At 39.4% G+C, this 27916-nt stretch overlaps 1 protein-coding gene, 1 long non-coding RNA gene and 1 pseudogene across 4 annotated transcripts; all 3 read right to left on the bottom strand.

Annotated features, from left to right (window-relative positions):
• Positions 1–586: 586 nt before the first annotated feature.
• On the bottom strand, positions 587–27830 carry LOC131331395 (protein ALTERED SEED GERMINATION 2). 3 transcript variants are annotated; one of them, XR_009201373.1, is made up of 21 exons: positions 27549–27829; positions 26599–26667; positions 19313–19390; positions 13534–13668; positions 13338–13445; positions 13093–13221; positions 12560–12675; positions 11995–12112; positions 8725–8824; positions 8274–8419; positions 7980–8150; positions 7780–7890; positions 7015–7126; positions 6350–6699; positions 5573–5663; positions 5279–5374; positions 5034–5104; positions 4831–4958; positions 1809–1906; positions 875–1010; positions 587–621 (listed from the first exon to the last, which is right to left on the bottom strand). XR_009201373.1 is itself a non-coding variant. In XM_058365317.1 (20 exons), the coding sequence occupies exons 1-19, from the start codon at positions 27618–27620 to the stop codon at positions 1825–1827; spliced, it is 2283 nt and encodes a 760-aa protein (XP_058221300.1). In that variant the 5' UTR covers positions 27621–27829; the 3' UTR covers positions 665–1010; positions 1809–1824. The 3 variants fall into 3 exon arrangements, 2 of the variants coding, with proteins under 2 accessions (XP_058221300.1, XP_058221301.1); XM_058365317.1 differs by lacking the exon at positions 587–621 and having other exon boundaries at positions 665–1010; XM_058365318.1 differs by lacking the exons at positions 587–621; positions 875–1010 and adding an exon at positions 1649–1685 and having other exon boundaries at positions 27549–27830.
• LOC131331396 (uncharacterized) lies at positions 14242–17657 on the bottom strand. The gene is made up of 2 exons (XR_009201374.1): positions 15711–17657; positions 14242–15178 (listed from the first exon to the last, which is right to left on the bottom strand). It is a non-coding gene; the product is annotated as an uncharacterized LOC131331396 (long non-coding RNA).
• LOC131331653 (small nucleolar RNA snoR100) lies at positions 27126–27252 on the bottom strand (annotated as a pseudogene).
• Positions 27831–27916: the final 86 nt, after the last annotated feature.

The raw sequence follows: 27916 nt of genomic DNA, 5'->3' as shown, positions 1-27916 counted from the left end.
CCATTTAAATGCAGCAAAATCCGTTCCAGCGCGTGACACTTCCTGTTTTCCTTCCTGTTGTTCAGTTCCAATTCATTTTCCAAATTCTCTAAGGTACAATGTCAGCATAAAACACCATTGGAACATACAAGTCATTAAAGTTTCTTGTTCTTGAAACAATTAGAATTTCATATTTCGGGTATCTAGAAGCCTTTGACTTCAACATTAGGGTTTAGAAAATCAAACACTTGCTTCACGAGAATGTGCTCATTCTAGGATGAAACTTTGTATGCTCTATAAATATAAGAATTCGCACAAGCCAGTTAGGAGGTCAGAGCAGAGGAGCTTCCCGGGTAGCAAAGATAATTAGGAGAGAAGTCACGTTTTGAGTCGTACGGTATATCAATCCGGAGAACTTAAGACCCCCACCAATGGGTGTTACAGTATTGATTTGATCTCTGGGCACTTTAAATAAGATCTTACTGAAAAGAGCATCATTAGTTGACATTTCACCTGAGGTTTTACCAGAATGGACTACAGGGGCATTCACCTACGTACCTTGTACAACTGAAAATCCACCCCCTTCGGGACAATATTGGCAATAACCTTTCTGTAAATATTGACGAAAAGCCAAAGGATTGCCTATCGGGAAAAAAGTCACAACTATAAAGGATTTACACGAGAATAACAAGAACACAATATTTGCAAATTTTACAGAACAAAACAAAATTGACATTTTCTATAGCAATAGGATTACTAATTTTCTACCAAACACTATGCCGGTGGACTAAGTACTTTATTGAACTCCAATTTATTTAACAAAAGAAATTTATGGAAGAAATAGAAGATGATGATGATGATGAAGAAGAAACCAAAAAACTAAACAAATAGAAACCTTGCAATTTATTGTAGACCCAAAGCAGCTTTTACACAGTCGATATACACACATCCCCAACTTTACACCGACTTCAGCAGGTATGCCTGGTTATTCCACCTATGTACGACACCGTTTTTAAGCTCGAGATGAGCAGCTGCAACAGTGCAAAGAAGGATCAATCCGATTTCAGAAATATTCACACAGAGGAATGACATAATCTATAAGCTACTACAAAGTACCCTCAGTTATTCATCACAAAAACCAAAACCAAAACCAAAACCAAACCTAAATCAGATACTTTCAGGAACACAAAACTGGAACGAATGGGAATTGTTATAAAACAAACAAAACCAAACCATTTTTTTTCCCTGGGTTTTTCGGCCAGTTTGGTTTTTCCGGTTTAATTTTCATTCTACAGACAGAAAGGCTCCTATCTTGATGGTCGAAATTCGGAGAAGGGGCGTGCGAAGGCAAAGTAAAAAAAACCAACATTTTCTATTGCCCAAACTTTCACGGGATAAAAACTCCAAACAACTAAGCGTTAACTTTCAAAAAGTGTTGGAAAAGAATGACAAAGTTTTCATGTCTATTTGACCAGAAGAATTCCCCTTCAACAACCAGACCAGAGGTTGTAATCGCTCCTACAACGACCAATTGGCCCAACTCCAAATAACGGCTTGTGCCATATAACCAAGTCCTCAAACTGTATATTATGTGATATAACTTGCAAATGCTAAGCCAAAAGTAAGGCAAAAAAACTGGAGATAGCAAGTGATGAGAAAATTACTTATTTGGGATTGGATTGGAACCCAAACCTAGAGGGAAACTCCTGGTCAGGGGAAGAATGTCAGTCCCTAAGATGGTCTCCAGAGGTTAAAAAGGAAGAAGATATTGTGCTTAAGATAAAAGTAATATAACAGACAAATGTGTTTGTAATCAGCTAGATATTTACCTGTATTGGGACTGAATTAACTTTGTGCGCATTCAAATGGATGTAGGGTTCCTTCAGAAAACTCATGCATCCGGAACCGCTCCAAAAGTTCAAAGGGCCTGCAAACAGCATTATGAACATATCATTACTGTTAAATCATGCAGAAATCAGATAGAAGTAGCCTCATCAAGAATTCAAAAATGGGCGTAAGGCAGGCAACATGCATTAAAACTTTAGACAATATATCTCATTTTTACACCAGCAATGTGGGGCATGTTCCTTCGATTATGGATTTGCAGTGAGCCTCAGGCTCCACTTAGCAGTGCAGTAATAACATATCGCACTACTTTGAGTAGTCATACGTCGCATACCATGCGTACGTTACCACCATATAAGGGGTGTTTGGGAGGCAACTTTTTGGCTTTTCATTTTTCACTTTTTGCCTTTTTGACTTTTGGGATTATGATCAGAATGTATTTTGTATTTGGTAGAGTGTTTGGATGATATGTGCAGAATGCATTTTGCAGTAGGAGTAGTGTTTGGAAGATATGGAATAAAAATGAATTATGGATTGATTTTTTACTATGTTGCCCCCGGTTATTAATAATGGTGTATAATATATATAAATAATTTTTTAATTAATTTTTTTAAAATGTACTTCCGAATTGGACTAGTGCATGAACTGAAATCACTGGTGTATAAAGTACATTTTTTTTAAATGTACTTCCGAAATTGGACAGGTAACATTGATATTTTCAAGGGCAAAGTGGAGATTATTCCAAAAGGGAGAGGATAGGATGGTCTTTTTGGCATGCCAGAATTCCAAAATGGGAAAATGACAATTCAAAAAGCTCCTCTTCCCTCATTCTCGGTTTTATTTTAGAAACATCAAAACCCAAAACTCATTTTCCTCAAAACCCATTTTTCCTCTTCTTGCCAAACACCCAAAACCCAAAAATTAGAATTGGAAAATGTAAAAATGGCCCATCCAAACACCCCCAAAGAAAACAAAACATGTAGACTAGTGAACTGCCCCCAAGAGGTCAATGTTTTGGACGGACTTTAAGCCCCGCTATATCCGCCTATCAATTGGCCAGGCACTAGGTCTCAAGGTGGTGAGGTGGATGCTATTCTCTAACAGTATAACTCAACATGCAGGTATTGAGTATAACTCAACTAAGTATGCGATTGACTTTCTTCATCATGCTCAACTCACTGATGACAAAACTGTTGATAATCCTATTGAGCTACATGTTAAGTTCTCTGCTTCAGATGGATGATCCTACCGACTATCACGAGCTTGTTAGTTGTCTTGTCTATCTCACTGTCACTCGGCCAGATATTGCCTATGCCGTGCATGTTATTAGTCAGTTTGTTTGTGCCCCTCGGACTATGCATTGAGCTGCATTGCTTCGTATCTTACGGTATGTTCATGGGACCATGTTCCCATGTTTATTTGTCTCTTCTACTTTGGACTGGACTCTAAGGGCTCATGCGGATGCTGATTGGGTTGGTGGTATTTCTGATCGCAAGTCTACCTCTGGATTTTGTTTCTTTCTTGGTAATTCTCTCATTTAAGCAATCTGTTATTGCTTGTTCTACTGCAGAGGTTGAGTATTGTGCTATGGCCCGTGTGACTGCTGAAGTGGTTTGGCTCCACTGGCCTTTATCGGATATGGATGTTACTCTCTTCCCCTACACCTCTTTATTGTGATAATAAGAGAACTATTCAGATTGCCAATAATTCGATTTTTCATGAGTACAAGCATATTGAAATTGATTGTCACTTTGTTCGCCATCATCTTCATTTGAGTACTGCTCCACCTTTTGTCTCCTCTCTTCAGTTAGCCGACTTCTTCACAAAGACACATACCCCTGCTCGGTTTCGTTTCCTCCATCACAAACTCTCGATGCCCTCAATTAGGGATTTAGGGCACTTGTCATTTAATATTAATTTTAAGGGTAGTTTAGTCATAACGTTGTTGTTCTCTTTGCAAGTCATCTTGATCAAGTAGAAGTAGAAGTCTACAGGAAAGATGCCTCACTTGATAATTGCTCAATTCATCAAGCAAAAACTTCTAAATGAGATTTTGCCCACAGTTTGACCATGTACGAATAAATCAAAGAGTGCCTCCAACCAGATGGTGTAACCAAAGCACTCATTTAATTCAAATAGGAAGTGTCATACAACTTCAAGACCAGGCAAATTCTAATTAAGCAAAACATTTGGCAATGATGAAATGACATGCATAAAACAATGAACCATAAATATTTAGAAGATGGAGTCAAGAATACAGAAATAACTAGAGACAAGCAAACTTGCACGAAGTTTGGGAAGACGGATGTGGAACATCTATGACCATGAATTTAGATGGTTTTGCGTGTCAGTCACCAACCAAATCAACAGCAGTATGTATTGGCAGCAAGGAGAGGGGAAATACTGAATAGGGTGCAAGGATGAAGTACAAAAATAATGGGTGTTAGCATGCCAGCTAATTGCTAGCGTAGGGAATGGATGACCACTTACTATGCACAAGAACCTCTCCACCTAATAGCTTAAATTTTTGGGTTGGATCCAGAGTTTTTAAATGGTATCAGGGTTGGCCCATTCCATCAGATATTAAAAGAATAAATAAGTATAGGTGAAACAACTCAAGATATCAGACTCAATAAAAAGGTTGTACAATGATAGACTCAAAAAGAGGCTATACATGACTGACTTAAAAAGCGGTTGCGTAGAATGTTAGACACTATAATCCCACATTGCTTGGGTATGGAATGAGCATGAGGGATCTCTCCACCTATAGCTTAAGCTTTTTGGTTGGATTCAAAACTTCGGAAGTTCACAACTGCACATGGGCCCTGATGAAATGAACTGTTTCTCTGTCTGCATGCTTTGCAAATTATCCGACAGAAGTGTAGCACGCATGAGAAAGACCTAAAAATCGTACTGATAATTTGTGCAGACTCAGTGACATTAGCAAAACGAAAACCAATATCATGACAGGATACATGCAGGGAATTAACTACTTCAGTAGCTTACAAGATCATCTCACGATTACGGCATAGTGTTCGTTGATTGCTCTCCATCACGTCCACCACATTATTAGTCTCTGGTCCAGCAGCTCCAGCAGCCATAATTGATGAGACTGGAGAAGTTGGAGACCAAATCTGGAACAATTAACAGTCATTAATTACTAAATTACCCTCGAAAGCTTCTCAGCAAAAAAAAACCATCATACGTACTTTTATTGTATTATCAATACCACTGGTAGCTACAACACAATCAACTGGATGGCACTGCACACAGTTAACAACTACAGAAAGAAGTACGTAAGAGTAAGACTATATAAAGCAAATAAAGAACTTGAATAGGAATGTATCCAACAGATGGCACTGCACAGAGAAATACATGACAATGTTGACACAAATAACTAGCCAATAACAGAAGTATCCATACAAATGGAGGGAAAAAAGAAAAAGGTTAGTACCAGCGTCATCACCAACAAGAATCTTTATTAGTCTACCAGTTTTCTTTTCCCAAATAAACCATTTTCCATCATCGCTTCCACTAGCAACATATTCACCTGCAATAAGTAAATATGAATACATGTCAACCATGTTATCAAATCTCATCCTGTTCATGTGACATCTGGAAAACCACAAATGTTTTCAATTTAGAGATTTGACAGGGTACTTTTACATGTCTGTTAAGCTACATAATCAACAACCCTCCTCCAATGCCTTTTACAAATAAAAAATAATCACAACTTTCAAGTTATTACCTCTTTGGCCAAGGAAACTAGCTTGTTTTATGTCAGTCCCCACATTACAGTGGCCAACATATCTCTGCTTCATGTCTATTGCAGCCTCAGGCTGCATGTATGAACACAAACACAAAGTTAGTTGCACAGCAATATTCTTATAAAACCAAATAAAACATTACATATTAACAAAGAAAAGATGGACAGAATGCATTTGGTTTGGGTGGGGTGGGCAGCCCAAATGACAAATAACATCTCTCATTGACAAAATAAGCAAGTGATGCATTACGGATTTACCGAGAATTATCTCATAATAAACATAACTATGTGTCTAGCAATCCATTGCAAGCTTCTAGTAGTTTTCCATTTTTGTCAAAAAGCTTGGATTGAGATCAAATTTCTCACAACGATTTGTATCACTTTCACTGAACTTTACAATTGATTCCGAACAAAAGGATATGTAGCATCAAAAGAAAAAACCCTGCTTTCCGCAAATTTATAAGTACCAAGAATCAAATGTCAACTAAAAGCTTGCATAATCAACTAAAACATTTGAAGAAAAAAAAAAACAAAAACCAAAGAGAAAGATGAGAGAAAATGAGTGTTTTCCCCAGAACCTGAGATTGAATCAAGGTAAATTCACTCATATTTATTCTTTTACAAGTAATAGCAGTTCTACAACCAACCCAGAATGTTGACAATGCATTTCTTTTCTTTTTAGAATTCAAAACTAGAGATAAAGGACTGTAGCAATCATCACGAGGGAAAACCTGACTACCGTGTTCAAAATAACAATACCAGATAAGTTGTTTTGTCATTTTGAGATGATGTAGGCGATTTACAAGAGCCATTTGCACGACCAGTCTCCATAGCAGAATCACCTCTTCTGTGGATTCTTAAATTCAAACTTCCATGAAGAACATTGGCTTCAACGTCACGCCCTTCATCACCTGATCCTGATGTTTCAAAATCCAACTCCAGTTCTTCTTCATAATCAGAATCTTCTCTATCAGACCTCGGACCATCTTGTGAAGCATCACTATTAGCCTCTGACCGGTAGAGTATGTCACTCAATGATAACGCTCTTCCAGCTCGTGGTTCAGACTTAGGTGCTCCATCATTTGCTTTACTATTTTTTTCATCTTCAGCTATCAGTGCAACCATGCAATGTATTGTCAAAATGAGAGAGAAGAGAAGAATTTACTAGGATTACAGTGTCCATGCTAAAGTGATGCAACTTATCATTGCCCATTCCACTATATGATTTCTGATTAACCAAAAAAAGATTTAAAGAATGCGAAGAAAATATCCAAAGAAAGCACCTCTCTCTCTCTCTCGCCAACCCCCAACCCTACCCACATACACACCAAAAAAGAAAAATGAAGTATACCTACATAATATGTACACAAATAAAAATGAAGTGTATCTACCCATAGCCGATATGCAACAACATAGCGACAAACCTGCAGCGAGATGCTTTTTTATGTGCTCCAAAGTTTCTGCAACTTCAGAATCTGATGGTGCCATTGAATGAGCAGCCATAGCATATTCTAAAGCTTCTTTATGTTTCCCTAGCTGCCAGAAAGGAAGGAAATCGCCAATCAGGAGCTGAAGTTTACCGTCAAAAGCACCTAGGACATGTCAGTTTACGCATAGAGAAGGCTTGGACAGCTATACAATTTAAAAAAAAACAGCATAATTGAGAAATGGACCAGAAACTCATGGGAAGAATCCAAGAAGTAAAGCCAAAAATACAGTGCTATGGTAGAAATCGACTATTGTTTGAAGTTGATAGGCTCAAAAGAAAATCAACTGGTTGATGGTATCAAGCCTCAAGCAACACAATGCATCTATTCGATACGCCAAGTGAAGGTTTAGACCAGTCTACATGTGATTTAGCAGTTAGAGCATAAGCAGGGAAATGTTAATATGACATGTACGCACAAGTGCACAACCAACCAACTGTTGGTCCAAATTCTCCATCTTACGGCACTCTGTTGCCCCTTCCACGTCTCCGAGGTCTTCCCAATTTAAAGAACCTAACCCTAGACATGGTTACTGAACGAAATCAATTATAACATAAGTAGCCATAACAAGATATGGGTACACATAGAAAGTGATAGGTTGCTTCCAGCTCAGGATGAGTTCCTAGGCCATGAGTAAGTAATTTTGGTAATTGCGCTCTGAATCAAGTCTGCTAGTTTGCTATCATAACAAATCGAACCTACCTGGAATAAAGCTTCAGACTGTATATGAAGTGGCCTAAATGAAGAAGCATTAATCCTCCTAGCTCGGTGGCAATCTCTTAGAGCCATAAAAGCGTCATTCTTCCACTTCCGCTGAAAAAGATAACAGATTAAACATATCCAGTAGCAACACCACTATAACTGAGATTCAAACACAGAAAACAAAACAGTTCATAATAAACCTTGAGTAACAAGGCTGCACGGATACATAGACACTCATGCATTAGCATAGGTCCAATCTCACGACCATGACAATCCAAAACGTCATTGCAAGCCTCAATTCCATAATAATAATCCGTATTCTCTAATAACGATTTTTCCGCAATTTGAACCAATTTTCTGCACTTGTCAAGCTGTAGAAACAACATTAGACTCCCAAGTTATATACAAGTAACCAGTAGATAGCATCCAATTTACTTGAAGGACAAACAATAAACCAAGACATATGGAGATGATTAAATGAGGAAAATATTCACCGTGGCAGAGAAATTGCTTTTTAAAGGGAAACCATTTCGTAAGACACCAGTTTTTGATGACTGCAGTTCTACTCCATTTAGTAGTGGAGTAAAGGTCATGAGTTTCGAAGCATCAGCAGGCGTATATTGCATGGCACTGCCACCAGCTGCAAATATAACACAATACGTCAGCTCATACATTGTACGTTTAGGACTTCGATAAAAAGAAGTAAAACTGATCACAAAGTACAAGAAGGCAAGTTCTTTATTACGCTAACAGTAACTAGTTTGCATAGTTCTCAAAAGAGAACAAAAAGTAAGCAGTTTGAATACCTCACGAAGATAAGAAACAAGAAAATATAAGGCATTTAGTAAATACTAAACAAATAAACACAGCAGATACAAAGGCTACAGAATGGAAACCACAACAGTAGCAGTCAAAAGGAGGGAGGTGGGGTGTCAAAATACATACCTACATCCATTAGATAAACATGTTCTCCACTATAACTAAGAAGAACCTCTTCTCCATTTGGGCTAAAAGTAACATGAGTCAGGTGCAAGCTAGAACGACCCTGGGCACACAGAGAGAGAGAGAGAGTCAGAACAGCTATAGCGCTGATTTGGTTTCGTTCTTTTCAATATATCTAATTTCCTAGATGGTGACTATTTCAGACAACATCACAGAAACACCTTAATGTTGCTGATAAGTGCTGAAATAATTGCTGATGAGACAAATATATGCAACCATTATAAGAACAAAAAGGACCAAAAGGACCTTAAGTCTATGTAAACATTCAGTTGTTTTCATGATTTATTTTCTCATGAAGAAAGTCAAGACATGTACATGCATACATATGTCTTGCTTTCACCTAACAATAAGGTTAAAATGGCACAAACAAAGGGTACTCCATGGATGTCAAATGACCTCTCAAGCTTCTAATTTTTAACCTTTTCTCCCCGCTTCTAACTTACAATATTAGACTGTTGTACAGGTTTGAAAAGCAACGAATCTACCACAGTAGAAAACATCTTTCTCATATATTAGTATCGAGACAAACACTTCCACGTATTTATATGCTGTTGGTAAAGTGGTGTTCTTAGGCTATGTTTAGCTTTGAAAAGGGGTCCTCCTGCATGAAGACAATGTCAAGGCCATTGCGGATTGACCTACTTCTAGAATCCAATAAGGAATTTCCTTGTTTGCTACTTCTACTGGTGGTTTGTTCAAATTTTAGTAGCATTCCAGCCCCTCTAACCAATTGCCTCAAACAAAAGACCCTTGAATGGATCCAATAGGTCGATGATAGCTTCAATCCTTGAAAATTAAGCCTATCCAATTCAGCACTACCTGATTTAGACAAGACTTTCAGACTCTCTGAGCTTCAATGTGATGCTTCCGGTAAAGGAAACGATGGTGCTTTAAGTCAAGATGATGGAGATCGCACAAGGCCCAGATCACCCGCACCTACATGCGGCGTGGACAGAAGATTAATCTTTATTGGTCTTTTAATATTGTTTTATTGTAGATTTTGTTAGATCTTGTCCCACATTGGTTAATGATAACCTCCAAAACTAGCATAGCATATGAGCCTGGGCGGCCTCTCCACTCATTGCCGATTGGTTTTGAGTTAGATGCTTTAACATAGCATTAGAGCTATGCCAAAGGCTCTCTCGATTGATTACCCGGTTGTTTGTGCCTAAGCGCACCTTGTTTCATTGTTCGTTGTGGTCTTATGTTATGGATCCTTTGTTTATTTCTCCACGTGCAAGTCAGGGGTCGCACATGCAAGGTAGTATTAGAGCTTGAACCACATTGGGCGGCCTCCACTCATTACCAATTGGTTTTGTTTGGATTCTTTAACAGATTTTATGCAATCTAGGAATCAACCAATGAAACTACTTAGCCTACAAAGATATCACACCAATCTTGAAGCTCCCAAGTACCTTAATTGCCAGCAATATTTATACAAAATACGAGCTAAATGGCTAATTTGCAATACCTACATTTCCTTTGAGAGACAAGTTGGGGTACTTCAAATATTAGCCTATAGACGGGTGATGGGTCAATTTCTTGTTGGAAATTAAGACTCAAGTAGTTGGCTTTGCTGAGTTAGACAGTTCATCCCTATTTTAGCAATATCTCCGAGCTCTGTAGAGGGGACAAAGGGCTGCCCATCTTAGTTACATGTTGAAGGATGGTTTCCTCTTCAAGAGGCTAGAATAACGAGTTCCCAGTTGCTCTTTAAGGGAGTAACTGCTGGCTAAATTTCACAAATTGGGACATTTCAGCAAGGATAAAACACCTTAAGTTGCGCCAAAGTGATATTACTGGCCTAGGATGACCAAGGATGCGGGCAAAAATGAGAGAATGTGATAAATTTGTTGAAGAGAGGAACAACAAGTGGGGTAACACGTGCCTGCAACCATGCCGAATGGTCCATGAAATCCATTAAGTCTGGTTTTTCTGTTGGGGTTGTTGCATCTACAATTCTACACAAAGGAAGAGTGACTCAATCATGGTTGTGGTGGATCATTTCTGGAAGATGGCACATTCTATACCAAGCGGAAGATAGTGAATACTACCAATAATGCAATTCATTTTTTCCACAAAGTAGCTTCATGGAGATTCTATATGTAGTGTCGAATTGAGAATTTTTTAAGAACTTTCTGGAAGCACATTGGGACTGATTTGCAATTTCATATTACTTCTCATCCACAACCAGATGGTCAAACCGAGGAACCAAAGGCTTTAAATTTCTTGAGATGTTTAGTTGGCGATTGCCCTAAGGTTCAAGTTGGAACTCTTCTACGCCTTAATTTTCTCATAATTCTTCCCCTAATAGGACCATTAATAGTTCTTCTATTGAGGTGGTTATGGTACCCGGCCTTCTAGCATGGTGGCTTCTGATCTTTTACCAATCTCAAAGAAGGGGCACTCCAAGGCTGAAGGAAGATATGGCTGACTTTTGAAGAGTGACCTGGCGCAGTGACTTTTTTATTTCCAACAAATTGATTCTTGGTCAAAGGCATCAGTTAGAGGTGCCACTGGCAACATGGAACAGCTCTGGTCTTGCACACTCAGCTCGGGTAGCCAGTTCCAGCTTAGCAGCTCAGTCTTACATGACTAATTTCAGTTAGAAGAACGCTGATTACTTCTTGCTTGTCCAATGAAGCAAAAGGGTTGAGAAGCCATTTGGTTGAAGCATCACTGCTGGTGCACATGTTCATGCTGAAGTGAGGGCACAATTTGGGAAGACTAATGTCAAATAAAAGACCGCAGAAAGATAGCCCCATTGTCCCCACATGGAATTGGATGCTAGAAAAGTGGGTCATTGTGAAATTTCGTGCAATATTAATGACAGCATACATGGTCTAGCTGCCTCCCTATATGAGCATCTCTAACATCTTCACTTTGAAGAAGCTTGTGCCCTATTTTGCAGTTGATTCTTGGGGTTTCCCTGCTGCCCAAATATGAGGGCAAGTTCCTTTAAGAGGGGGAGTCCTGATGTAACTGTCACCTAGTATCTGGAGTAAATAATACTCCATAAATTTACGTTCAGACATCTACTTGAACGATTTTTGTAATCAACGACTGTAGTTTTGAAAGTTTTGCTAACTGAATCCGTATAATTGGGAATCTCTCTCTAAAACATAGAATTCCAGATTTGAATGCATGTGAGTGTAACATTTTCAAGCAACAAAACTCATAAATTAATCAAGGAACAAGAAAGAACAGACTAACACGATCAGAAAGATGCATCGGGCAGAAATAGTTAACACAAGAAGGTGGTGATAGCTTCTTCCGACAAGATGAGAGCGGTGGCAGCATCCGTCTATCATATAAACGAGCAAAAGCATCACTGCAAGCATTCGCAATGAGTGATCAGAATAAACAGATAAGTATGCAAACAAAAAATCCACCAGCAAAAAAGAGTTTGAATCCTCTCCTTTAAAATAACCTCCTGGAGCTCAATTGTGGATCCACCTACATTCTTTATTCATGAGCTGAATCGTTCATTTTGTTGTGGCCCCTTCACATGTTTAAAGAAGTAGCAATGCAGTTATCTTGCAGTTATCTTATAGTTCATCCTATGCATCATACTAGCCATCCATTTCTTTGAAACTGCTGTAATAGATTGCAGCTACCGAAATCTAAAACTTTGTTTTACTCGGGGACAATCTACTCAATGACCCTACAAAAATAACGGTTTTAGATCATGAGTACCAAATGTAGGGAACCAATACTTCGATTCAGGGAGGGCATTTCCGAGGAGAGGATCCAGACACATAAAAGAGGGAACCAATACCTCCCACCGACAAGAAGCAAATGAGGCCTAACAGAACTTATATCACAAGATTTCAGAGCCAGCGGCTGCTTAGGAGGATCAGCTAATGACCTCTTCGCTCCACATCGCAAATCAAGCTGCAATCAAGTACTAAAACTGTAAGACCAAATATTGTTTGAATAACCATATTAAATATCTTACTAGCACGGTGTAGGAAGGAAAGGGGATCCAAGGTGTTAGTTCTATGAATTTTTCTAAAATATTCTTTTCTTGAATATCATTCAAAAAAGTTTGCAAAAAACAGTAGACTAGGGAAGCAAGGAAGATCTGTGTGTCCAATTAAATATGCAGCAACAAAGATTTTACTGCAGCAGGGAAATATATTATCAATGTATGAAAGGGGTAAGTTTATTAGTTGAACTGATACAGTTATTTATACCATCCAGTTGCATAAGTTAAGAGTTAGAGAGGAGGTAGGACAAACAAAGAGTTAGAGAGGAGGTAGGACAAACAAAGAGTGAGAATTTACAGAGCAAACAAAATCCAGCACTCACTAAAACATTGCGACATTCTTGATGAGCCGATCCAGCTGGAGGGCAAGATGAAGCCTCCCGAAAATCATGCTGCCTCAAAGTCCCATCTTCACTTGCACTCCAAACAACATTAGGATTTCCTACTTCCACCTGCAACAGTTATTTAAGTCACCAAAAAGAGTGAGCCAGAAGCAAAAACAGGAATGTAATGTCAACACTGAAGCTTTGTTACGGCAATAGCCCACAATGGCAGTACGAGTTCTTACAGCTAATTTTTTCACTCTTCTACTATGGCACTGAAATACTGCTGACGGACTAATATCAGATTCATCAGGTCCTTTACCCCTTAGACGAGACAGATTAAAAAGTCGAACCTGGAAAGTGGAAAGAATAAAAGAGCATTAAGTGGAGAACGAAAACAAGTGTGTGCTGACCATGAATGTTCACCCATCACAACATTACTTCAGCATCACCAGCACCAGAGACCACTAATTCATCAGAAGTTTCAGGAACAAATTTTGTACAGAATATGTTGGCCGAATGCCCAGTCTCAATAGAGTGCAAAAGCTTTCGGCTTGAATAGCTATAAATGTTGACCTGTAGCAAACAAAAACATTCATAAGTTGCAAGAAGAGTAGAAGACACAAATTGCAAGACTTTGTTGCCATTGCCAAAAAAAAAAAAGTGATGATACACAGAGGTAAATACTCATACATTAATATCTTCTTTCTACCAAAAACACCTCGTGTACATAGTACGACAATCAACTAATATTTTTTTTCATAAATTATCATTGACCTCCCCTGAGGTTTCTAACACTACAAGAATTTGTATGGTTGCTGAAATGACACTAACTTCTCCCGTAACATCGGCTGGATGCAATTAACAGAGAAGATTTTTTACATTTTTATGCACTGCCACTTGATTCGTTGACACGTCACTTAAGTTTTCAACCATGTAAGGCTTACCACACAGGAACTTATCCTCAAAAATTATCACCATCATAGTCTCCCTACGCATCCCAGCACAGTGGAACACTCCTCAACATCCTATTGTAGCACAGAAACCACTCACCACCATGATTCACCCACCTCAACAAACATCTTCATATGCTCTCTCTCTCTCTCTCTCCCACCAAGCACCATCATAATGGAGAAGAATTGTTACATCTTTTTCATATTGCCAATTGACTGGCTGAAACACCATTTATTTTTCATAAAATGTATAGGCCTACCGCACAGGAACTTACCCTCTCAAAATTTATCCCATTGTAGGGGCTCTCTCCCTACCTTTTTTCTTTTTATCTGATAGTACCATCAGTCTCCTTAAGCATCCTAATCCACTGGAAAACTCCTCAACCTCCTGTTTCAGCATAGAAAACACTGACCAACATGGCACGCCCACTTCAAAGAACATATTCATATGCTCTCTCCCCACTAAGCACCATTTTCATCACTCCCTCCCCAACATCACTGCTCCCCACTGCCGCTAGGCACCCACAGTACCTGGATAATTGTTAAAGGCATTCCTAGGTATGCACCACCCGAGGTTCAAAGAGGCTCAGGTTGTGTGCGTTACAGAGGGTGGGGCAAGGCAATGTGTAAGAAACCCACCATACGCACGCTCCTCTTTCAGGTAGCCTTAAAAAGTAGAGAAAGAGTTAAAATACTAACCCTAAAAGCAAAAAAAAATGTTAAAATTTTTTTGGTGCAATCCACAAGCTCAATTGAAGTCTCTAGTAGTCACAAGACTCAACCGATTGCCAATCCTGCTTGAAGGGCAATTTTTCAGTTGGTGGATCAGGTATACTCCTTTATCTTTTTTATCAAAGCCTCTACCACCAAGTTTACTTTTTTGTCTTTTGGGTCAGCTTTCTTTGGATTCTTTTTCTTTGCAAATTGTCACTTGTATTGGTAACAAGGGTGTGACTTTTACTCGTATAGATGTTATCGTGCATCAGGTGTTCTATTAAATGGCCTACGTATCCTTGGACTATATACTTGCTCTTTATTATCGGTGTTCATAAACAGGAAGTTAATTTCCATGTGCTAATAAGTTTTCCTAAAGTAAACTACGAATCTTTGCAAATATAATATTGTTATCTATGCTGGACTAGATGCAATGTTCTAAATGGCGCTTGGCGCTAGTAGGGCGGAGACCAACCTCCAAGCGCCAAGCCGCCTAGGCAGCACCAAGCAATTCGGCGTTTTTTTTTTTTTTTTAACAAACCATTATCCAATCAAACTATATTCTATATATCCATAATGCAAGTTCAAAGTTCTACATAACCATAATGCAAAGTTTAATGTACAAACCCAAATGAAATTAAGTAGTAGCAACTAGCAAATAAGTTGAATAAGACAATAAGTAGAAATAAACGAGATCGGAGATCCCTAATGCCAAGTTCAAAGTTCATCTCCTTCCTTTAACTCTTCTCCTCCATACCCTTCCAAAACTTGATCTCCATTAGTTTAATACTATACATTTTTAGGCCGCCAAAGGCCTCCAAAGACGCCGCCAAGACCGCCAAGGCGGCCGCCAAACACCGCCAAACCTCCCTGGGTGCCAAATCAAACGCCAAGGGGTATTGGCGTGGCGGCAAGGCACCTCCAAGCGCCTCAGCGGCCGCCATTTAGAACACTGACTAGATGGCCTTCAAATAATAAGGCTCGTACTTGCCTTGGCCCCAATAGGCCTTTGGCCCCTTAGTGCGCCTATCGCACATAGATAACAAGATGGCATTCGAATAATAAGGCTCGTACTTGCCCTGGCCCCAATAGGCCTTTGGGCTCTTAGTGCACCTATCGCATTTAATAACTATGCGCATCCTTATCCATTTCTTCTTCTTATCTCTCCCTTACAAGATTGACCGGCACGACGCCCTCCGCCACTGAACCTTCCAGGCCCTCCGCCACCTCTTTCTTCTTTCTTGAATCCCACCACTGAGCCCTTCTCTTCTTGGCAAAACAGATTCTCTCTGACACACCCTGACCCTACCACTTCTCATGACCGCCATCACAACCCACTCACCACCCACTCACCATATCATAACCACCTCATCAACCATTGCATCGACCATTGCCAAAATTGTTTTGCCTAAATCTCCCCTCCTTCACAACCTATTTTCATAATTCTAGGGATATAATCGTGGTTGCCCAGTGAGGGAGAATTTGATGGGGGAGAGAAATCATGTCTATTTTGAAAATTTCAACAAAATCGTTTGTCAGCCTTACTTTAATTGCTTCAAACTGATCCGGCATGCTTCAAAGTCAATTGTTGAAAAATGTAAATAGCTACCCAGTACTGACAATTGACAGATTGTCCATGATTTTGGGTACATTCATCATATATAAGTGACGATCATCACATGGGTTTTGAGGAATCATGGGTTGTTTTGTAACATTTAGTCTTTGTTTCTCGATATTGGAAATCATGATGTGGAGATTCACAAATTGAGCATGGAAAATGATTTCCACACTCTCCCTTTAGCCATTCACACTCCCTTTTTTGTTTTTATCAACATGAATTTACAATATTATCCTTGGATGTGTGAAGAAATGTATTGAATAAAGGGCAAGATAGTAAATTCAAGTGAATAAAGACAAACAAAAAAAAAAAAAAGAGCGTGAATTGTAAAAAGGGGAGTGCGGAAATCAATTCCCTTGAGCATTTGTTCAATGATTGTTTATCTTTGGCATGTCAAAAATGGAATATTTTGCGGTTTTTATTGAATGGTTCAATAAAAAACTGCTCAAATCAAGCCCTTCCCGGTCATTTTTTTTTGCCGATTTCTCGCGCGTACCCTTAAAATCACATTCTGAACATATTGAGTGGCTCGGATCATCGAAATTCGATCGGAAAAGGTGAGTCCGCATTTTAAGAGGTCCTCATTTGAAACATTATATGTACAGTTCCCTTCTACTAAGGGCGCCCTTAACTTGTTAAGGACCTCATGAGTTTGACATTGTTCCTGATCAAATTTTGATGATCTGAACCATTCAATATGTTTAAAACGTGATTTTAAAAGTACACGCAAGAAATCGGCAAAAAATATGACCGGGAAGGACTTGATCCGAGTAGTTTTTCATAAAAACGCTATAAATGCATTTTTATGAAAACCTATTCGGATCTTAGTTGCACGAAGCGGGAGCGGGTGCAGGAGTGGAAGCGGGGGCGGGAGCGTGGAAGCGAGAGAATGTAGAAGCTCCCAAGGTTGGGAGCGTGTACGTATATTATGAAAATAATGTAGCATAGAGTATACAATTTAAAAGTACAATCATTTTTGGAAGTAAAAATACGGGTCAAGTCCTCCATAAGTGTAAGAAATGGGCTAGTGTTACAATATAGTATGATTTTCTTTTCAAGATATCATGACTTGGGCTAGATATATGAGTTCATCAAAGACCAATTAATAAAGCCAAGTAATAAATCCCTGTTTTTCTATGCAAAGATCATACAAAAACTCCCATCTTTGTAACGACCGAGCTCCCATCTTAATGGGATTAGGCTCCCGTCAAGCTCCTTAGTTGGGAGCGCAAAAACGGGCTCCCAAGGTGGGAGTGGCACCAATTTAGGAGCTCCCTGCAACTAAGATTCGGATCAAACCCTTCCCGGTCATATTTTTTGCCAATTTCTAGCGTGTACGCTTAAAATCACGTTCTACACACATTGAACGATTCAAATCATCAAAATTTGATCGGGAAAGAGAAGTCCTTAACAAGTTAAGGGCGCCCTTAATAGAAGCTTGGTGTATATATATATACACACATACATATATCATTCTTGTTCTGTAAGAGACAACCAAGTGGTTACACAAAAGGAATATTTTGAACCTCAAGTGAAAGATTTGGGTACTTGAATCCCTTAGGCGTGACTTTTCTATTACTTCAGTCATAAAGGATTTGTGTTATCCTTCCTTGGGAATTGAGACATGTTAACTTCTTTCATGTAAATGTATGATATGAAGTGTTAGAATTTGTTGGGATTTGTCCCACATTGGTTAATTATCTCCTCCAATACTAGTATATAAGCCTGGGCGGCCTCTCCACTCTTTGCCAATTGGTTTGGAGTTGGATGCTTTAACATGGTATCAAAGCTAGAGTTTCGGAGGCTTTTCCCCTTTGTTTGTGCCATAGTTGCACTTTATTTCATTGTGATTCGTGTGTTCCGAATCCTTTGTTGACCTCTCCACGTGCGAGTCAGGGGTCGCACGTGTGGGGGAGTATTGGGATTTGTCCCACATCGGTTAAATATCTCCTCCAAAACTAGTATATGAGCTTGGGCAGCCTCTCCACTCTTTGCCAATTGGTTTGGAGTTGGATGCTTTAACATGGTATCAAAGCTAGAATTTCGGAGGCTTTTCCCCTTTGTCTGTGCCATAGTTGCACTTTCTTTCATTGTGGTCCGTGTGTTCCGGATCCTTTGTTTACCTCTCCACGTGCGAGTCAGGGGTCGCACGTGCGGGGGAGTGTTGGGATTTGTCCCACATTGGTTAATTATCTCCTCCAATACTAGTATATAAGCCTGGGCGGCCTCTCCACTCTTTGCCAATTGGTTTGGAGTTGGATGCTTTAACATGGTATCAAAGCTAGAATTTCGGAGGCTTTTCCCCTTTGTCTGTGCCATAGTTGCACTTTCTTTCATTGTGGTCCGTGTGTTCCGGATCCTTTGTTTACCTCTCCACGTGCGAGTCAGGGGTCGCACGTGCGGGGGAGTGTTGGGATTTGTCCCACATTGGTTAATTATCTCCTCCAATACTAGTATATAAGCCTGGGCGGCCTCTCCACTCTTTGCCAATTGGTTTGGAGTTGGATGCTTTAACAGAATTGTAGCATAGTTGCTATAGGATAATACATACAAATGAGGCTTGCACCCAATCTCTTGGCGAAGAAGCTGAGTATCTTATCTATCGGACCACATGACTATTCATCCAAAACAACATTTCCATTGATATAGATCTTACCTTTTTATATATGTATAAAAAAAACTTTAGATTCGGAACCCACAAAGTATACTTTTCCTACTAAATTAAACACGATGATGTAAATTTACGATTCACTATTTGGTAGGCAACCTCAATTCACGATATCTATGCTTTCTACTGATATTTCATTGATACTTCTTTAACAATGCATAATATCCCCACAAAAACCCTCAAATTATCAGCTCTAATCATTCTATACACACAGATTGCCCAACACTAAAATAAGATCACTAAACTACTAGTAAGGAAGAATAATACCCTAGTATCATCAGATCCAGATATCAAGAGTGAGCCTTTTGAGTTCCAAGCCACAGCATTTACACAACCCACATGCCCCTGTAAACCGTAAGTCATAGCTTTTTAACTGTGTGCAGCTATAAACACCTAATATGAACATAGACAAAAGACAAAGATATTGATCATATTAAAGAAATTGATCATCACTAATGACAGTTTAATTTCTCGTTCAGCGACGCAAAATTAATCACTAGCACAAGGGAAATGTGTCAATTCTATTGGATAGTTGTAAACAGAAAACTCATGCAAAAAGGTCACAATACGAAACCACGGTTGCATAATGAATTTTTCCAAATGCAAGCAGAACAAGCCAAGGAGGTACCTTGCGCAAAGAGTGGCTTCAAATTAAAACCATGTCAATTTGTGTTACAAGGAGGTAAATATTACTGGTACTTATCCCATGCATCCAGATACAAGAAAGGTAGAATCATTAGCATTAAATATTTCCAAGATTATCTGATAGGCGCGCAAATGTTCACATTAGCGCCCCCTAATTTATCTTTGTTAAGTCCCATTATATTATTATACGGGATTTAATGCTTAATTTTTGTGTTGTAGGTAGTTGGAGGGTTTGATACAAAAAGCGCAAAGTTAGAATATTAAACGGTGTTTGAAGTTGGTCCATTTGAAGGTCAATATGGGTCAAGAGTTTAGCACTGAACTTAATTAATCCACGGGCAAGACTATTGAATTTGCAATTCAATTGGGTGGGCCTAATGCTTATGTATTTGATTAACTGGTGGGGCCAAGTCAAAAAATGAGGCCTAAGCCAATATTGGAATAGGCAGCTAATGTGGCCCACGGTTTACCCAGGCAGCAGAGGAATAGGGTTTTATTTTATTAAGGGGAAAATCACGCAGTACACAAGGACGGCTGGAACCCAAAGAAACAAAGAACGAGAAAGCGTATCACATCGGAAACGAAGGCTTCGGGGTTTATTAATCTTTTACTATTATTTCAATGGAGTTTTATATTTGCATGATTATGAGGTTTGAACAGCATTTTTGCAACTTTAGACTTATGTAGTTTTCTTCAAAGCTCTTTTTCTTTAAGTTTTTGACGCTTTGTTTAATTACTCGCGCGCCGGTAATTCGTATTAATTTCCGTTCTTCATTAAAGTTGTTCGTTGGTACTTGATTAGTTAATATCCTTTGTTTATTACTTACTTAGAAGCATGTTTCAATTTAGGGTTTCTTTCGTTTTTTATTTGATGTTGAGTGAGTAGTCGTAAAGGTAGGGTCGTAGGGTGATTAGCACACCGTAACCAAGTCGGACACATTCTGCTTCTATTTTGGAATAATACTCCCTCCGTCCCGATTAGTTTGTCTCTTTTCACTATTTAGGACCTTCAACAAAATTGTCTATATGTTTCAATCTATAATGATTTTTATATGCAATATGAATCTTGTTTGATAGATCTCAATTAGTTCTATAATATAACGTTTTCGAAATTATATAAAACATTATAGATTGTGATATATAGACAATTTTTTAAAGGGCACGTATGTCGAAAATAGACAAACAAACTGGGACGGAGGAAGTAATGCAAAAGCAATTTTAGGTTATTAAAGAACATTTGTTAGACGAATTCAGGCATTGTCGGAGCTCATGTGAACGGGGGAATGAGGGTCCAAAACTCATTCCCCGCTGCGCATGGGTAAACGGCGACCATTAAGGTTCGCATCTTTTGGGGTATCTTTTTCTCTCTAAAGTCGAACGTTTTTAAGAACACCAAATGGAGCAGATAAGTCTGACTTGGTTGCGAATGCTATGAACCCTACGACCGTACCTTCTTTTAATTATTTGAAAAGTACAATCAATTTCTAGGTTTTAATTAATCTCCGCATAAAACAACGAGTGGCTACTTAAGAGCCCGTTTTTAATAGTAATAACCCGAGTTTTTGAGGAACACACATCACCGTCTCTGTGGATTCGACTCCAGACTTACCAGATATTGTGCTACGTCGGTCTCCGTCCTATGCTTGGGGCAACCCATTAATTTAGGACTAGGAAATCGTCAAGCAGTATCTCAACATATGTAGATTAACAATTTCTCAGAGTAGGAATTCCTCTACAAATGCAATTTAGATTCCTAAAATATGGAATACCAAATGACGTGTTCCCTTGACATATAGAAGGGTTCACAAAGTTAGAACCACATGTGTAACAACGATGTGTTGGCCGTCCTTTCCAAAACATAGGTTTCTCTTCTTCCCCAGCAGTCTAAAAGATCGTCATATAAGTTACATGCAAACGCAATGAAAGGAAGAAGTCACACCGAGAAGTTATAAGCACAGGTACCTCACTGGGTTTATTTCCTATTATCAAAATCCTTCCATGGGACAAAGTCACATCCTTATGAGGTTGTGTAGTGTTGGTCCCAGGTGTGTATAAAAGTTGCATATGGAGGGTGGGGTGGTGTTCCAGTTGGATCTCCTCTCTTGCATCTCTTGAATTAGATTTGGACTGAGCTCCTTCTTCCCAACCTAGCTCTTCAAAATAGGGAACCATGTTAGTGCCTAGTCTGCCGGAGATGACCGGTAGGCGCACTTTGATGGCAAAGTAAGTCCCAGTTCGAGGAAGGTAAGCATAGAGCTAGAATAAGCAAGGATAGCGTACCTCTCTAGGGTTTAGTACTATACCTCATATACGGAGTTACTTGCCTTACCCTCCAAGATAGCTCGTGCCGAGCTCGTGTCTTCCATGATGTCACAAATTACCACTTCTTGGTTTGATCTCATGCATGACGAACGTCGAATGCCACGCTGTCAGGCGGCATGTGGCCAAACCCAAGAATGGTGCCAAGTGGCCGAACCGAACAAACTTGGCTCTGATGTGTCGCTGACCCTTCTATACGTGATCTTCCAAGATACAACCCAACGCCTCGGCACGCCCACAAAGCTCCGAGCTAGGCGACTTGTTTGGTCACCAATGGGCGTTGACCGTCAAGCCGCTTGGCCTTCCCGAGGCTGGGCCCATTCAGACAGTCTAAATGGATGACCCGATATCCAGCCCAATACATGGAGAGTACATGTTGTGTATGTGATTTTCTCCGAATTGGTTTGGAGAAAATGGCACCGCTATGATTGGCAAATGCTACTCTTTGACTAAATTCTGGATCTCTATTGTTCGCTTCCTTGTTTTAGTAGATGGATATCTAGCATTTCCTCTTAAGTTCAGGGAGTATACAACAAGACCACCCTTTGATTACCCTGCTTTATACAATTATATTGGAGACAATGAGTAGATCGGTTAAAATGGCAGTTTATGGTGGTATACTTAGAAGCCAGATGCTTGAGGTTGGTCAACTAGGTGCTGAATCCATATCTGCTGACTACTTGCCACCTTTTGACAGAGCGGTCTGTTGCCAAAAGCCAGGCAACGTATCTCACACGTGTTTTTGTGTTTTGAGGCAATATCTACCTTAGGATTAAAATGAGTGTACGAAAATGGGAATTTTTTAAATTGGAGGGTTGTGGGTCTTCAGACCTAGCCACCTGCTTTGACATTCCTTTAGTGCAGTGGCTAGGTAACATAGTGTTGTAAAACATTCGGAAAGTAGATTGATTAGGTGAAAAAAGCAATAGCTTTCAAATGGAGGAAAACACATCCCTTTTAAAAGACACATAGTCTAAACTTCCTATTATCTTATACCAAATGTTACTTTTCCTCTTTAATGGTTCGAAGGCTAGATAAACTCAAATCAATTTCTTATGGAAGAGCTGCAGTAAGGAAATTGTAAGAAACTTGTCCCACGTTGGTTAATTATCACCTCCAAAACTAGTATATGAGCCTGGGCGGCCTCTCCACTCAAAGCTAATGGGTTTTGAGTCGAATGTTTATCAGGCGGAAGCTTTTAGACGAGACTCTTTTAATTGATTGCCCCATTATTTGTGCCATAAGTACACCATGTGTCATTATGATCCCAATGCTATGGATCCTTTGTTTATCTCTCCACGTGCAAGTTAGGGGTCGCACTATGGGTATGTGTTAGAGCTTGTCCCGCATTAGTTAATTATCACATCCAAAAGTAGTATATGAGTTTGGGCGACCTCTCCACTCATAGCCAATTGGTTTTGAGATTATACTCCCTCCATCCCGCAAAGTTTGACACTTTTGGGAATTTCAACTTTTAAGAGAAAAATTTTGATGTACAATTGAAAGGTACTTCTCCAAAAATTGTGGCTCCAAAATTTCAAATTGAAAATTCAATGGGGCCAAATCTTGCCGCTTGATTACTCTGCAAATTACCCACTATAAATTCAATGTTTCCTTCTCCAAGTGACTCTCTCTCTCTCTCTCTCACCACTTCTCCTCTCCATATCTTCTCTATTCCCACATTTCTCTCTTTTCCTTATCTTTTCCTTAATTTCCTTCTCCAATCACAGTTATTCCCCTTCTGCAAGCATAACCTGTCCCTAAAATCAATCTCTCTCCCCGACTGGGTAATTTCCTACTCTAAATACTTCCCTCCTCCAAAATCGATCATGAATCATGCACTTGAAATTGCCCCTCTCTCTCTCTCTCTCTCTCTCTCTCTCTCTCTCTCTCTCTCTCTCTCTCTCTCTCTCTCTCCTATGGGTAATTTCCTATTCTAAATACTTTCCTCCTCCAAAATCGATCATGAATCATGCAATTAAAATTGCCTCTCTTCATCCAAGAACAAAAAGAAATCTAACTGCTGCTTCAAAGTGTAGATGGAAAATTGAAGACAAGCTTTGTAAGAGAGGTTTTTGAATTGTTCTCGAGCAATGTCAGAACATTGCACCGAATTTGGAATTGAGGGATGGCTTGTATTGCTAGTGGAGTGATGGTCAATGTTTCCAGCACAATGCGTTTAAGCGGTCGCAAACAAGTACAAATCGACTTCATCAATAGTTTCTCTGCTTCTTACTTGTTTAAACATGCGTGAGGATGGGTTTTCTTTGCTTTTTCCTAGAGTTGATGGCCCGGTGTTGAAAAAGTATTTGGACCGAGTTAAGGATAAGAGTTGGTCGTTGCTGCCACAGATGCAGCCTTGGCATGCAGGAGGACAGAGCAACGTGGTGAGATTCCCTGAAGAAAGGTTATGGAGAAAACCTCTGCAAGAGTTTTACTCTTTTACTGAAAGTGGTGGATATACAACTTTTTTAAGGGTCGCTTCACGTTGTGCTGCTTGCTCTCAGGATCGTAAGTCCATGCACTATGAATTGGTAGATTCTTATTTATAAGACCAAGAGGAACATTTTCTTGATGTGCCTATGGGAGAAGCAGGCTACATTTCTACTCTACTTACAAATTGAGACCTTCTCTTGTATTTATCTATTTATATTGCTCAGCTATTTAGGCCATGATAGTATTCCATAGAAGAGAGATCCAAAAGAAGTTGTCATGTTGGAAGAGGCACTAATTTTATAAAAAGAGACGACTTAGTTCGATAAAAAAAAATTACTTTATCAAGCCTACCAACTTATTTCCTGTCCCACTTCGTCATCCCTACATAAGTGGCACGAGGATGGGTGGGAAGAGTTCAAGTATCATTTGGCGGATTAGGAGACAGTGTGACATCATTAGAGAAGGCGGTTTGGGGATTAAATCCAGAAGTAGTTCAACACGGATCCATACGGTGAGTACTAATGGAGATTCACTTAAGAGGGAAAGATAGGGGCGGAAGGTTAATAAGTGTGATAGATGTTGCAAGAGGTAAACCATGACTAATTTGGTGCAATTGTTTAGGGAATTAAGAAAGATTGGGAGCACTATGTCATGTTATAAAATTGTGGTGGGGGATGGCCAAAGGGGTAAGGTTTTGGTTGGAAGTTTAGTATAGAGGGGAAAAGCTCAAAGAACTATTTACAATTGCTAATTAATAGACACTACAACGGAAACAGCCTCTTCGTTTGCGAGATAAGGCTGCGTGCATCCAACCCTTCCCCAGATCCTGCAATAGTAAGAGCCTTGAGCATTGGACAACCCTTTGTTAATAGATAGAGGTATCACAAGTGGCAATAGATACTTAGAGAGAGGCACTATAGCAAGTGACTGGGTTGACTATGCACATAGACATCGGGAGAAGTTGTGTTAGTCATTAGACTCCAAAGGGAGATTCAGGGTTGGGGAGGTGGATGACATCTCCATAGAATCAGAATCTATACCATTCGGCGAACTGTATCAAGGGACAATGTCCTTTTTTGGAGGTTGGATGCTTCAAGACTTTTAACATTCAAATGGTGTTTCATGCCAAATAAATAAAAATATGAAGTGCCACACCTTGTTTTGCATTACTCGGCAACTTGGAGCTTTAGACTTCGGTTTTGTCTTGAGTGGGTATGCAACAAGTGATTCCAGAAAATGCGATGGATTTGCGACTCCTTTGCACTTGATTTGGCTCATTTAGCGTGAGAGCCCTCTATATATAATTTAGATTAATTCTATGTTCCTTAGACAGGAGTCAAGAGAGGGTAACCTCTCTCTTGACCAATTTTTAGACTTTGTTGAGAATATAAATAATAAAGTTGCCCCTCTCTAACAGCTTAAGCTTTTAGATGAGTTGGTGGTTAATAATCTAATGTGGTATCAGAGCAGGCAATAGATCCTAGATTTGAAACTCACCGCCTACCTAATGATTAAAATTTACACGTGTTTAGCCTGCTTATGGAGGAGAGTCTGACTACACGTGAGGGGGTGTGTTGAGAATATAAATAATAAAGTTGTCACTCTCTCTAACACCTTAAGCTTTTAGATGAGTTGGTGGTTAACAATCTAATAGACTTCATAGAGCTTTTTGATGCAAACGGATGATGTACAAGGTCTTTTGGTTTCGGTCTATATTTTTGTACAAGGGGGCATTCTCTCAATGCCCACTTATAGAACATATTCTACTACTCATCCAGAAAAAAAAAACAAAACAAAACAAAACAAAATGAAAACAACAGAAGTAGGAGTTGTACAAAACACGATAGCCCAAGGGAACTTTTTTTCCTCTTCAATTCTATGCAATAGTTTTGCCGTAATTCTTCATGTAGCTTGGAGTCCTGGACTCCCACCGCACTCTAAGATAAGCTACAAGGTAAACTTAAGTCTCCCAAGTTCACTTCAAAGGGGACTTTTCCAATCTAAATTTTGACATAATCAAAACATCATGTGATCACATCAATAAACAAAGACCAGAAATGCAGATAATGCAAATAAAACAAGGACAGTACAACAGATGCAACAGGTAACCATAACAAACTTAATCAAAATTATTCAAGCACGTCATCACAAACCTCCAATTCTCTTTCCTGGGAAAGCCTTTGTATCAACGAAGAGTGCATTTCTAAACTGGGCCTAATGTCCTGCACAATGATCAGGCATTGGTTACAGAAAGCAAAAAATAAAATAACATTCTAACGCAGAGAAAAAGGAAAGAAAAAAAAATACAGAAGGCGCTGTAAACAATACAGAAGTAGGCAGCATATCTGATTGAAGTAGACTATGTGTACATTAATGAAAAATTCAAAAATGAACAACTACAGCAACAAAAAGCTTTGTTTCCTTTAGGGCCAGTCCGCTATGGCTTTAAGTGGGACCCCGCAAATGGGCGGTGGGATTTGTCCCCAGGATTAGTCGAGGTGCGCGTAAACTAACCCGGCCACCTGAGTTATTTTTTTATTATACAAAAATAACAACAACAAAACCCATGTAGTCCCCAATCATCGGGGGTATGGGCGGGAGAGGAGAGACAGACCTAATCTTTGACAATATACACAAAGTGACTGCTCTCAAAATTCCACTGAAACAGTGGCCCCGTACCTATTTTGCTGCGGAACCATGCTCCCAAATCAAAACCGAATGGCAAAAGAGAGGGTAGGCCTAGAGACCCAATTCGACCCAATTCAATTTATGTGCACATTACCATGATTACCGTGCTTCCTTCATTGATAGTTATTTTTATTATAATAAAAAAATAAAAAATAAACACCACCACAGTGAAACAACTATTGTCTCCAATTCATCTGGTGTAAAATTCTAGTTTCAAGCTGCTTCTTTAGATAAACTTGATCAACTATGAATGGTGAAATTTCCCAACCAAAGTTCAATTCCCTATTCATTTTAATCAGAAAAAAAAAAAAGGAAACGCAGTGTAGCTCCATTTGATGCATAATTAAAAAACAAAAACAGTGAAGCTGACGAATTTATTAAAGAATTGAAATTGTATTCGAGGGGGACGACATACGTGGCGGACGTGGAGAGTTCGCTTATCGATCAAGTCGGTGATGTTGCCGTCGTGAAAGCCGACAGACTCCATTGCTGAAGCTTCAGAAGGAGAGAGAAGCGATGGAAACCCTAAAGCTCGATCAGTCGATCGGTTATCGCTACTGTTATCTGATCTCTGTCTGGGGTGGTATCTCGTAGCTCCTTTCTCTCTCTTTTTGGGTACACATACAGAGCAGAAGAGACGAGAGAGTCGGTTTTGCCTAAATCCGTTTAACGCTCTTGTTTTTTTGGGCTTAAGCTCGCTGTTTATTGCATCGAGTGGATTGTGATTGTGAGAGTCAATTGCACTTTCCTAAAAAAAGACAACTTCTTTTTTCGTTTTGTTCT

The sequence above is a fragment of the Rhododendron vialii genome, chromosome 6a, assembly GCF_030253575.1.
Source record: "Rhododendron vialii isolate Sample 1 chromosome 6a, ASM3025357v1".
Taxonomy (NCBI): Eukaryota; Viridiplantae; Streptophyta; class Magnoliopsida; order Ericales; family Ericaceae; genus Rhododendron; species Rhododendron vialii.
Note: the sequence above shows the minus strand (reverse complement) of the source record. Positions and strands in the feature narration are given on the sequence as shown.

Bases quoted from the DNA above. Each gene is read 5' to 3' on its own strand.
- LOC131331395 (XM_058365318.1), bottom strand. From the start codon at position 27,620: ATGGAGTCTGTCGGCTTTCACGACGGCAACATCACCGACTTGATCGAT. The intron at 8,151-8,273 runs GTGAATATTTTC...TTGTTTCTACAG, and splicing joins AAAGCAATTTCTCTGCCACG to CTTGACAAGTGCAGAAAATT. The intron at 1,907-4,830 runs GTAAGCTACTGA...TGCTGTTTGCAG, and splicing joins CGTAATCGTGAGATGATCTT to GCCCTTTGAACTTTTGGAGC.